The 12014-nt window shown below is 52.9% G+C and overlaps 3 protein-coding genes across 3 annotated transcripts; 1 reads left to right on the forward strand and 2 right to left on the reverse strand.

Moving 5' to 3' along the window:
* Positions 1-1107: 1107 nt before the first annotated feature.
* Positions 1108-2386, reverse strand: SAPIO_CDS9086 (Glucosamine-6-phosphate deaminase; the record flags this gene model as incomplete). The annotated part of the gene is made up of 4 exons (XM_016790573.1): positions 1108-1443; positions 1502-2047; positions 2122-2154; positions 2207-2386. 4 exons carry the CDS (start codon positions 2384-2386, stop codon positions 1108-1110), a joined length of 1095 nt encoding a protein of 364 aa, XP_016639876.1.
* Positions 2387-6524: 4138 nt separating this feature from the next.
* SAPIO_CDS9087 (Hexokinase-1) lies at positions 6525-8276 on the forward strand (the record flags this gene model as incomplete). Its single annotated transcript, XM_016790574.1, has 3 exons — positions 6525-7105; positions 7186-7749; positions 7832-8276. The coding sequence occupies 3 exons, from the start codon at positions 6525-6527 to the stop codon at positions 8274-8276; spliced, it is 1590 nt and encodes a 529-aa protein (XP_016639877.1).
* A 533-nt stretch (positions 8277-8809) lies between these two features.
* SAPIO_CDS9088 (Cytochrome P450) lies at positions 8810-10625 on the reverse strand (the record flags this gene model as incomplete). Its single annotated transcript, XM_016790575.1, has 2 exons — positions 8810-8932; positions 9009-10625. 2 exons carry the CDS (start codon positions 10623-10625, stop codon positions 8810-8812), a joined length of 1740 nt encoding a protein of 579 aa, XP_016639878.1.
* Positions 10626-12014: the final 1389 nt, after the last annotated feature.

Raw genomic sequence — 12014 nt, forward strand, 5'->3', positions numbered from 1 at the left:
CTGGTCGGGACCTGTTTGGTGAGCTTATGACTGTCATGACATATTCTCTTCTTTTCCATTTTGGTCATTGCGTCGAGCATATTTTGTGTGTATTACCTGAGAGTTCTGCGACTTTTTTCTCTCTCTTCTTCTTTCTTCTTCTAGTTCGTACGAACTTTCTTTCTTTAAATAGGTGAATGGGGGAAACGCATCGAATTCCGTGTTCTCATTATGCCGCGAACACACATGCGCCCCGACAAAGTTCTTCGTTGGATATTTATTGGTGGGAGGGGAGAAAAGGCCAGACGGAATACCCGAGGAGGAGTCCATGTTGCGCTTTTGTACGTTGCCAATACCGAAACATTAACACCAATGGGTCCAGTTCGTACATTCCATGCAACGTTTACATTGATATACGAATCGACTCCGTTTGTGACAACCACTCAGGCGTAAGCCGCGTTGGTCTTTTAACAATGAAGCAGGTAGACGGCTCCTCTTCCATTTCCGTCAACCATACACCCTTTATAAGATGTCTTTTGAGGAGAAGCGAATACATGCGACCATACCCGCAGGAGAACTCGGAACCCCGTCCGCTCTTCCCTAGATAAGTCTGCGAGGGCCAGATTAGTAGTTTGGTCGGTGACGACAAGCGAATCCCTGGTGTTGCATGTTTTTTATAATACCTTTTTATCTTTTTTAAAACCGAGGGGGCTAGATTTTTGGCTTTTTGAATACTTGTGTACCAATATAGATCGATTCTTGGATGCTGTTTGGTGATAGTGTGGACAGCGTTTCGAGGTGAAGGGGACGAGGTAAGTAAACCCGCATCTCAAATCTCAAAGCATTCGGCGCATATAAATACACACATACACATCAATAAACAAACAAATACCACGTAAATCTATTCTGAAGGGTATATCTCTAGACAGTTCTATTTCCCAGTTCATTTTTCTGCGCCCATGTTGTTACAATCTTTAGTACGTTCAGCTGGTCTATCTCAATACATGATCCATTCTGTTCTTCAAAACCCCTTGCGAGAAAGATAAAAGGTTTCCAATCTTGTCATAAAATGAAACAACCAATCTACTTTCCACACTCTCTCCAATCTCCCCCTCGAAGTTCGGAATCTTAGACGGTAACGGAGTTTCGAACAGCGCCAGGCTGAGGAGAAAGTCTCCCCGCGAACCCACCCCCAGGAATCCTCGAGGCCATGCGGTCAGGTACGAGGTCCATATCCGGGGAGGCCGAGCGGGCGATCGAGACGGGCGACAGCTTCCCATTGCCGACGACGGCGCCGTCTGGGTGAAGGAGCTGAGAGCTGACGGGTTCGGGCTGGAGGATGGCGGGGGTGTCCACGGCATCGAGGGTCGTCTCAGGGATGGGGAGGGTTTCCTCGGGGAGCTTGGGCGGGTATGGGTGGAGAGGCGAGGGGATACTTGAACCCGATTCAATGCTCTTGAAGTACTGTTGCTGCGCGTTAGCTAGAGACTCAGCGTCGTGACCTGGGGAGGAGAAAACTAACCTTGACCGTCTTCACCTGCAACTCCATCGTAGCATCCTCATCACAAACAATCATAGCATTAGGATGCAACTGCAAACACGACAGAGTCCACATATGCGAAACCCCACCCTCCACACACTTCTGCAACGCCAACGCCTTCCTCCTCCCAAAAACAACAGCCACAACCTCCCTCGCCTCCAGCACCGTCCCAACACCAACGGTCAAAGCCAACCTAGGCACCTTATCGACATCACCGCCGAAGAAGCGCGAGTTGGCCAGCACGGTATCGTGCGTGAGTGTCTTGACGCGAGTGCGCGACGACAGGCTCGAGGCGGGCTCGTTGAAGGCGATATGGCCATCCTCGCCGACGCCGGCGAGGAAGAGGTCGATGCCGCCGTTTTGGCGGATGAGGGATTCGTAGCGGGTGCATTCGGCTGGGAGGGAGGGGGCGTTGCCGTTGAGGATGTGGGCGTTGCGGGGGTGGATGTCGATGTGGGAGAAGAGGTTGGTCCACATGAAAGTGTGGTAGCTTTCGGGGTGGTCGCGGGGGAGGCCGACGTATTCGTCCTGGAAGGGGAGAGGGTGAGAACGGAGGATAAGAGAGAGGGAGGGACAGGGAATTTGCTTGAGAAAAGACCTACCATGTTGAATGTGACGACATTTTTAAAGGAGACCTGGGTTTCATGTTAGCGATTGTTTGTTTTAGCCCGGGCGATTGCAGCTTACCTTGCCGGCTTTGTACTGCCTTACGAGGGCCTTATACACACCGAGGGGACTCGACCCGGTCGGCAGGCCCATGACGAAGGGCTTCTCCGGAGTCGGGTTGAACTCCTTGATGCGTTCGATGATGTAGTTGGCTACATATTCGCTAGCCTCGGAGGCTTCATCTCGAATAATAACTCTCATTTCGAAGAAGAGAAAGGGTATAGAAAGGAAGACAGTGATATGTGTTCAGTAATGCTGTGATAGTATCAGGCTGTCGTTGTTAGTTCTTAACTATCAGTTGGGGGGAGCAGGTAGAGGAGAGCATGACTTTAGAATTGAGAGTTCGTGCCTCTTATGAGCTATCTACAAAGTAGCAGTGGTATTACCAGCGTCACTATGCGAGGCGAAATGGGATCTCCGAATGGTACAGCATGGGATGCGGTCGGCTTCTGGAATAGACTCGGAGAGTATCTCTGGTCCATCCAGGTGGAGTCAAGTGACGCAAATGGAGGGAAGACATGGGAGAGTTGCGCACAGAGTAGCCTCCAAGAGCAAAGCTAGAACAAAATGAAACGTGACGAGGCGTACGAAGGAGCACATGGGCCGGAGCAAACCCTCTCATCCCCCGTCATAGACTGACTTCGTAGGGAACAGCCTGGGGCAGTCAACGTGGAGCGAACATTCTCACTGGTCAGGGACAAAAGTGGGTGAGGAAGGTCAAGAAATTTGGGGGCTTTGAACCGAGACCAAAGCACCTGATCATCGTTATTATACTGAGTACTACCATGGGCAGGACAAGCTATTTGATGTTACCACTCCTACCACATTCGACGTAATGGGCTGGTGACGTTGGCTAGAACTACTAAATGGGGCCAGAGGCGTCGCGGCGGGGTCTAATGATTGGGCAGAGTCAATGCCCTGAGTTGGGCCCGGTCCCGTATCAAAGTTCCAGAACCGGCGGAGATTGTGAGGATTGCGAAGTATGGCCCGTTCTACACAGGATTGTCGGATGGAGCGGATTGTCTACGGACGGGGAGAACGGAAATGGTCTCGCTCTCTTGTGCTTGTAGCTATGCGTTCTCAAGCGACCCGAAATACGGGCAAATACGTCCTGAACGGAGGTCGTTGGCAATATTTAACCCTCTATTCCGGCGGCTCGGGATGTAGGAAAGCAAACTCTTTTGGGAAGTCTTCTAGAATTGGTGGAGAGGTATCAATCCCAGCCATATATCAATGTGTCTTTAAATTTCCCCGATGGACATTGGGCAGATTATGATACGCGGTAGTAGTTCAGACGGGATAGATATTGGCCTCTTCTTTTCTTCCATTTTTTAAGGATTTTTTGGGAAGCTGACAGGAAAAAAGGGTTGGACGCTGCGGAGTATTAATGTCTACCAGTCGGGTTGAGCGGGCTTTGATTTGCAGCCGATCCCGAGCCCGATTCTTCAGGTTGGATAGGACGAGTGGCATTGGACTGACGGAATTCTGTATTAATATTGAACAAATTTGTTAGATCTCAGCGTGCTTAACTGCAAGAGCAATACATGCATGCGTGGCGAACCGAGTGGTGCAGATGTCCAATCGTCCCAAGTCGTCGAGTCCCAATTAAGCGGAGAATTTCTGGTTGCAAAGTCAGGGAGCTTGCTGCAGGTGTTTGTCTTTCGGAGGGAGCGTTCAGTTCAGTCGGTAAGCTAGCACGGGCTGCAAAGAGTTACTAAACCCAGGCCTGTGGTTGACACATTTGATCCTTGGCTGAGCTTTGGGAGAAGGAGTACTGCGTAGTGCAGAACATGTTGTGATGTTCTGATACGAATTGACAGAGGCAGGAGCAGACGGAAGAGAAAGTAGAGAGGTACAAAGGTACATAGGCACATACATAGGCCTGGTCAAATGTCAATTGGTCCAGTGAAGCTCCACAGTCTCGAACACGCTTGCCCTGAATTAACTGTTAGTGAAATTGCTGAAGAACCAGGAAAACCACTAACACAGCCGCTGACCCGCCAAACTTAATTCGGGGTTTTATGAGGACTGAATTATTGAACCATGTCTCACGCTTCATTCAAGTTCTACGCTACTGGTCCAAAGGCAACGTTACGTTACCTCGACTTGGCTGGCGCCTCATGTTAAACTCCACTGCTGCAACAACACACCCACGCTCTCGCTCTCGCCGCCCTTGTCCACCATGTCCACGTCAACGAAGTACACCATGTGCTGCTCAAGCCTAGGACCAGGCAGCCTGGGAGACCAGAATTGGCATCCCGCTGATCCGATTCCGTTGAATTAGCAGATAGAGGAAGGGGGCGAGTAGGGTGAGCACCTCCACTCCAATTGCCAACCACTGAACATTTCCAGTTGTTATTAGTTTATTAGTTGCAGACTTCCGGTGCTATCCATCCCAGCGGATGACCAGGCCAGTGTTGTGTCAAGTCAAGATGCTTGTCCCTGCCCAGGTCGCCTCTTCTTGGTTTCCATTGCCATTGCGTCTTCAGTCCTATTCTCACACATCCACTTGATTTTGGTTTTAACTGTGCTTCTTTGTCGTTGCAGTGAAGGAGGAACTAGATCAGATGGGACGGGACTGCACGAGACAGAACAGGGTGGACGTCGGCGCGAGTAGCCGTGACCACGTCTTGGGGGTCGTCCCAGAGTTGGCCCGTAATGCATTGTTACTATTGCTACATGTACTACTGGATTTGCCTCAATGTTCTCTCTCCTCTCCCTCCTCGGGTGACTCCTCAAGCTGGAAGGTGACTTCTGCTTCTGAAGCTCCCTAAGCCACTATACACTTGCCCTCTCCGTCGTCGCTCTCGGCCCAGAGCGCTCGACAGTCAGTCTAGAGATACTCACCATGGACTTTTGCCTCTAGGTTTTCCTATTGTTCGGTTGCCTCCAGTCCAACGTGCTGCAACCTCACCTGCCTTAGCTCGCCGATCCAATTAGGCGTTTCAGCTCCACCTCCGCTGGTCTCTTCATGCGTCAATCATCAACAGTTTGGAACATCGAGCATTTGATACCTGAATACACGCCGTTCTCAGCTTGGCTCCTTGCGCCGTACCGAAGCTGAAGCCCTCCCATTGTCAAGTCCATTTTAGCTGTCAACCTTCAACCTTGTTCCGTGCCCCTGGCCTAGCCTGCTAGCTTTGTCCTGCAAAGAGTACCTGGCGGATGTACTAGTTGCAGTAGTACTCACTAGGGGTGGCTTTGTTACTCCATTTCCATCTCCATTTCCCTTCTCCAGTCCCAACCCCGATCCCATCAATTGATCAATCCCAGTCCCTGTTCTGTCCCAATCCCAGGCCTGTTCCTATTCTCCGCATCCGTCCATCCCAGACCGTCATTCGTTCCGATGTTGGGTGGATCCTGGCAGCGCCTTGTCACGTATTATCCGCACTATCTTTAACGTTCTTGCCCGCGTTCTCTCATCTCGTCTCCCTCCCCTCGTGTCCTATCCTTGGTGCCATCCGCCATCCTTCCTTGGTACTTGCTTGGCCCACTCTCATCTTGCGCCGCACGCCTACTTCCTAGCGCGCCATACGGCAAACCCGCACCGCCGTTTCCTCTCTCTTTCGCTCTCACACCCGGGCTAGCCAAGCCAGCAACGGCCTCCTACACGTTTTGGGTCTTCACTCCTTACGGGCTCCGTTGTCTCTCTTCCCATTTCCTTTCAGCCCAACAGGCACTCCCGGACTGAACCCATACCTCACCTACGTCTTCCGTTTCCGGTTTTCTTCCATCAATGGTTCCCATTCCCTTCTCTCTCTTGCCTAGCTAGTAGCCAACGTGCCATCCATCACCCCCTCCGAGCCTTTAAGCTCACATCTCTTCATCTTATTAGAAACCTTGCTAGGTCTGCCGCTCTTTTTCGTTACCGTCTTCGCTGATGCGCCGCCCGCTGCTGCGTTACTACTAGAGAGTAAAGAGCAAAGGCACCTTCCCCGTCCTGTCAAGGAGTCCTCTTTTTGGTCTACGCTGCCATCTCCACGTTGGTTTTTCTGACCTCGTATTTCCGGTCCGTTGAAACTCTAGCTTCTATTTACGAGTTGGGTCTCGTTTCGTCTTCGGAGTAAACATCTTACAGCCTTCCCGCAAAACATCTCAACCTGGCGTCAGCTGTTGATCTGTTCATATAAGCCGGGTTGCCGCTTGTAAATGATCTGGCCTCCTCTCCCCTCCATCCGCATCTCATCATATTTTGATACTCTTTCAGGCGTGCCCTGTTAGCGACCTTGTGTATATATGCATATATATTGCAACACTTTTTTTTCTCATTTCTTTCCATTTCCTACCCGACCTTTTTCACATATCATCGACCCATGACATGAAGTCGCTCGTCGCCTCGATGGCTATACTTCCAAAAGCCTTCATCGCCGCCATAGTAAGGTCCATTGTGCGTGGCAAGTCATGGATCAGCGTCCTCTTCACTTTCTGGTCCTCGCCCACCGTCATCACCGCCTCCTCCAGCAGCCTATCGCAACGGTCCATCGACGACTTTCTCAGGGAAGCGGAAGAGCTCATCCTGGGACCCTTCACTCACAATGCGGACCTTCTCAAGATGTCCAAGGGGCTCAAGAAGCAGTTCCAAACTGCGCTTACCGATAGCGAGATCAGCATGTTGCCGTCTTACAGCTACCGGTTACCCAGCGGAGAGGAGAAGGGTCAGTTCCTAGCCATCGACATGGGCGGCACGACTCTGCGCATCGCGCTCGTGGAGTTGAGGGGAAACGGGGTCGGTTCGTCGGAGAAGCCGTGCGAGGTTTTGCGCGCAAACATTCTCAAGGCCGAGGAGAAGGTGAAGGATCTAGTAGGCATGGCCTTTTTCGAGTGGATGGCCGAGAATATATTAGACACCGTGTCTTCACACCTAGATCGTTTGGACGCGAAGCCGTTGCCGATAGCAGTTACCTGGAGTTTCCCCCTCGAGTGAGTATTGCCTCTTCTTCTTTGGTCTTTCTCCCGCAAGTGTCTGTCCAGAACCCCTAATATCATTACAGGCAAAAAAGCATACGAAACGGGATCATCCATGACATGGGCAAGGGGTTCAACGCCGCCAATGGTCTCATAGGGCAGGATCTCGGTGATGTCATCAAGAAGGCGTGTAAGACAAAGGGTCTCGACGTCGAGTTACAAGCCATTCTGAACGATTCCACCGCATGTCTCCTATCCCAGGCCTACGTGGACCCCTCTACCCGCCTCGGCCTTATTCTCGGCACCGGTACTAACTTGGCCGCTTTCGTCCCGGTGTCCTCGATTCCCATATCCAAGTACGGAGGCCGACCTTCGTCATGGTTTAACGACGCAAAGCATGTCGTGGTCAACACCGAGCTGGGCATGTACGGCAAGGATGTCCTACCCCTGACGAGGTGGGACATGGAGCTGAAGAAGACGCACGAGAAGCCGTGGTTTCAGCCCTTGGAGCATCTTGTTAGCGGCATGTATCTTGGAGAATGCTGCAGGATACCACTGGTGGAAGCTATCGAGACAACAGGGATTCTAGGTGGTGTTGTACCAGAGGGACTCCGGAAGCCGTATAGCCTGCGGACCGAGACGTTGGCACTCATAGCAGCGTAAGTGTGGTTTCGTGCTCTGCCCTACATCGCCGTATTACGTACCCAGTACTTTGCACTAACACGGTTCTTCTTCTCCTAGTGATTCCACTCCCACATTCGAAACCGCCCTCCCAGCTTTTAACACCCTCTACCCGTCCCCCACCCCGGCTACCCCCTCCGACCTCCAAGCCATATCCTCCCTCGCCTCCTTCATCACCCGCCGCTCCAGCGCCATCGTCGCCACATCCATCTACACCCTCTGGAAGCTCCGAAGCGAAGCCTCCCTCACCCACCGCCAAGTTCTAAACTTCCGCGACGACCACTGCACGACCAAGTACGCCCTCAAAGCCGCGATCGAGCGGGAAGCCCGGCGCACCACGGTGTCGTTCAACGGCGCCGTCATCGAGAGTTACCCGGGGTACCTGGACATGTGTCAGGGGTATCTGGACGGGTTGGTGGGTGAGGGGGGGAAGGTGGAGTTGATGGAGGCGAGGGATAGTTCGCTTTTGGGGGCGGCGGTTGCGGTGGCTTGTGAAGGGAGATGAGGATGTGTGTGTGTGTGTGTGTCCCTCGTTACAGGACAGTGTTGGATGATCTTTTTTCTCTTCTCTTATTTTGATGGAATTTGTTCCTTTGTTCCTGTTCATGACGAGATAATAGATGGGGTGTTTATGATGGTGCGGGCTTGTAGATATTGATTCAATGCGAAACGACATGACATAGTAAAGGTACGGACTTCTATCCTCTTCGACCTCGAACACCAGGACGGCCCCATTGCTCGCCATGTCATGTTCTTATCCACATTCACGCACACCACGGCGAGGCGCACCAGAATTCGATAACTCGAAGAGAGGCAAAAAAATAGCTAAAACAAATATGGACACTAATGATCTCGTATTTACATCGACTCCCCCCTTCAGCCTCTGCCCCGATACTCAACTTCGCTCACCACCTTCACTTCGTAAAACATCAAGAGAAAGAAATCGTCAATCCATCTGCTGTTGCCCATGTTCCCCCTAAAAATCTAAATAGACGCTTCCCTCCGTGTTCAAGGGAGAAGGGGATAAAAAAAGTCGATCTAGGCCGCGGCCTTCTCGTCGGCCTGGATAATCTCTCGTCTGTTGAACTTGGCGCGGAAGTGCTGCTTGACGAACCAGGCGTTGACGAGCTTCCATTCTTCCTCGGGGTGCTGGAGTTCAACCTTGAAACACAAGCTGCCCGTTAGCATCTCCCAAACAAAAACATATCCCCCGAGAAAAAGAAGAGAAGAAACTTACCTCGAACCTCCTCAAGAAACTAGGAACAAGTTTATAAATCTCCAACAGACTAATATTCTTCCCAATACACGTCCTCGGTCCCATCCCAAACTGAATCATCATCCCATCCATGCCCTTAATCCTCCTCTCCTCCTCCGCCTTATCGAACCCCTCCCTAGCCAACCACCTCTCCGGCCTATACACGTCGACATCCTCGCCGAAAATCTCCGGCCGTCGATGAATCACCCAGGCCGAGCATCCCACGAGCGTCCCGCCCTTGACGAAGTGGCCGGCGATCTCGGCGCCCTGGGGGGGCACGATGCGTTCGAGGGGGAGGCCCGCGGCGGGGTGGAGGCGGAAGGCTTCCTTGATGCAGGCATCGAGGTATTCGAGTTTCTGCGCCTCGTGGAAGGTGACCAGACCGGTCTGACCGTCGGAGAAGAGGCCGCTCTTGGCAGCGGCGTCGATCTCGGCCGTCAGCTTGGCCAGCTTGGAAGGGTTCTTGAGGAGGAAGTAGAACACGGCACCGAGGGAGATGGCGGTAGTTTCAGAGCCGGCAAAGGCCATCGACACAGCCATGGTCTGCACAAGCGTATCAGTCATGAACTCGGGCCTCGAGTCGTGGGCGGCAAGGAACTTGGACAGCAGATCCGGGCGCTGAGGCTTCTTCGAAGGCGGGGCCGTCGACGTGCTCACGGGGAGGATAGCCGTCGTCGAGGCCTTGGCGCCGTTGGGGTTGATCTCGGGAAGACGTTCGGCCATGCGGTCACGAGCGAAGCGGGCGACGGGGAAAGTCGAGTCGAAGAGCCCCCATTGGGAGAGTTTGAGGTAGAGCGGGTTCTTGAGGAAGAGGAGGTCGAGGAAGGGGATCTGGCCGACGGGGGCGACGTAGAGGAAGAGTTTGGAGAGGTACTGCACGATGCCGTCGATGTCTTCGTTCTTCTCGATGAAGCCGTGGCGCTTGCTATAGGTGATTTCGCCGATCACGTCGAAGGCGTAGAACTGGAGCCATCTCGTGAAATCGCAGCCCTCGGGGTTCCCCGCGAATAGCTGCTCCGTCCTGTCGAGGAACAACTTGGTCGTGTTGTCGACGAAGGGCTCGTACTGCACCAGCGCCGACATGGCGAAAGCCGAGTTAACGCATCGTCTAAACTGCGCGTGGAAGGAATTATCCGTGGTGCTAAACAGCGAAGCTAGCCTATGGCCCTTGACGACGCTCTGCTGCACAATGTAAAAGTCGGACTTGATAAAGCCCTTGTTAAGCCCGTAAATGGCCTTCAAAGCCTTGGGATCGGCGAAGGACAGATAGTTGGGCCCCAGACGCACGACGTCGCCGTGCTTCTTGTGCAAGGCGATGTGGGTCAGCTCGGGGCGGCGGCCGTAGACGTCGACGAAGCGCCACCAGTCGGTGAGGGAGGCGAGGAAAGGGCCCGGGTAGCGGTTGAGGCCGTTGTGGAAGCGGTTTTTGGCGAGGTAGGCTACGGAGGCGACGGCGGTGAGGGCCAGCCAGTTGGAGCGGATGAAGGTGAGGATGGTCTCTGTGATGCCGCCGTGGGTGGTGAAGTGGGAGTGGAGGGAATCCACGAGGGAGTCGAGGGAGTCCTGGAGGGGCTCCATGAGGGAGTGAAGGGATTCCATGATTGGGGTAGTTGTTGGCGTGGATTGGATTTTATCTTGTGGCGGATGATGAATCGTGAAAAATCCGGTCTGGCGTATAAGAAGAGGCGTATGAGAGTTTCAGAGACCCTGTTGAAGGGGGTACAGAGAAACTGAAAGTTGGGAAGAGTATATGCCTCCACACAAACTATGGTCTCTAGTCGGGATAACGTCCAGGGGTATCTCGGGATCCCTCCGCCTCTCGTCGGTCCCGGTCCGTCGGGCTGAGACTAAGTCTAAGTGAACGGGTTCCAAGTAAAAAAAAAATTGGCAGAAGAGAATGGTCGAGTTAGGATGAGGGTTCCCTTATTAACATGACCTCATAAGTCCCGGCGTCTGGTGCTTTCTTGGGGCTCTCTATAAGAGTCTCCGTCGGCGTGGATGATGAGCGGTACGTGCCGTGATCCCGGATGTAAGTGAGGGTTATGTATGGCAGATGGCGGCTTGCAGGGTTTGGCTCGAAACAAAGCGGGTACACTGCTGGCCAGAGGGCAGGGGCGCAGGATAAGACAAGGCCCCGGGTAAGAGAACAGCAACGACACACCCTATATTAGAAAATGGGGAAGGGAAGGAGACCTAAAAGAAAGGAAGAGGAGATGGCTAACCCCTGCCGTAGAATGTACTCGAGCGATGGGCTAGGCCTAGTTAACGATGGCTTCAGTGTCTTCCGAAGTGTGTAGTATGCGTTGACAAGAGATCACCAGCCAAGATGGGAACTGGAGTCCATGAGATTCGGAACTATATACGCGACCTTTATTCTCCAAGGCGAGGACCAAGCTACCTTGTCTGGATTGGGTCTGCTAGTACATGCCGTGGGCAAGGCACTGCCGAACGGTGGAAGATCCACGGCCAATGCAGGGTTCCCCTCCAGCATTTTCGTGGTTTTCTTCTTTTAACTCCCCGCCTTCTCCGATAGGAGGTAGACTAAGACGTACTTGTCACTAGGAGCGAAAAGGGGGCCCGGGAAAGGGAAATGGGGAACGGGGGACGGGGAGCAATAGAGAAGGGAAAGGGAAAGGGGTGGCGTCCTAAGGCGCGGAAGTGGTGGGAAGTGGTGTGGAGGAGGTGCGAAGTAGCATTCTCAGCTCTCTCTACTTTGGGCCAAGAAAAAAACTTAGAAAGAAAGAAGGGAATCCCAGTTTGAAACTCTGGGCACCACTTGATTGAGCTCTTGGCCGTAGCCAGGCCCGCGGCCAGAAACATCAATGAGAATGACGATTTGCATTTGCCGCGAGCGGGCTCTAGCTACCGGGTGCGTGAATGGTCTAAATGGTCCCATCAATTGGGGTCTGCCCCAGTCTTCAAGTGCCTAGTGTCTTTCTAGTGTAGTATGCAGTCCGTCCGTCACGCCGGCCCCACGGTCCATCATCT

The sequence above is a fragment of the Scedosporium apiospermum genome (genome assembly GCF_000732125.1).
Source record: "Scedosporium apiospermum strain IHEM 14462 chromosome Unknown SEQ_SAPIO_0132, whole genome shotgun sequence".
Lineage (NCBI taxonomy): Eukaryota > Fungi > Ascomycota > Sordariomycetes > Microascales > Microascaceae > Scedosporium > Scedosporium apiospermum.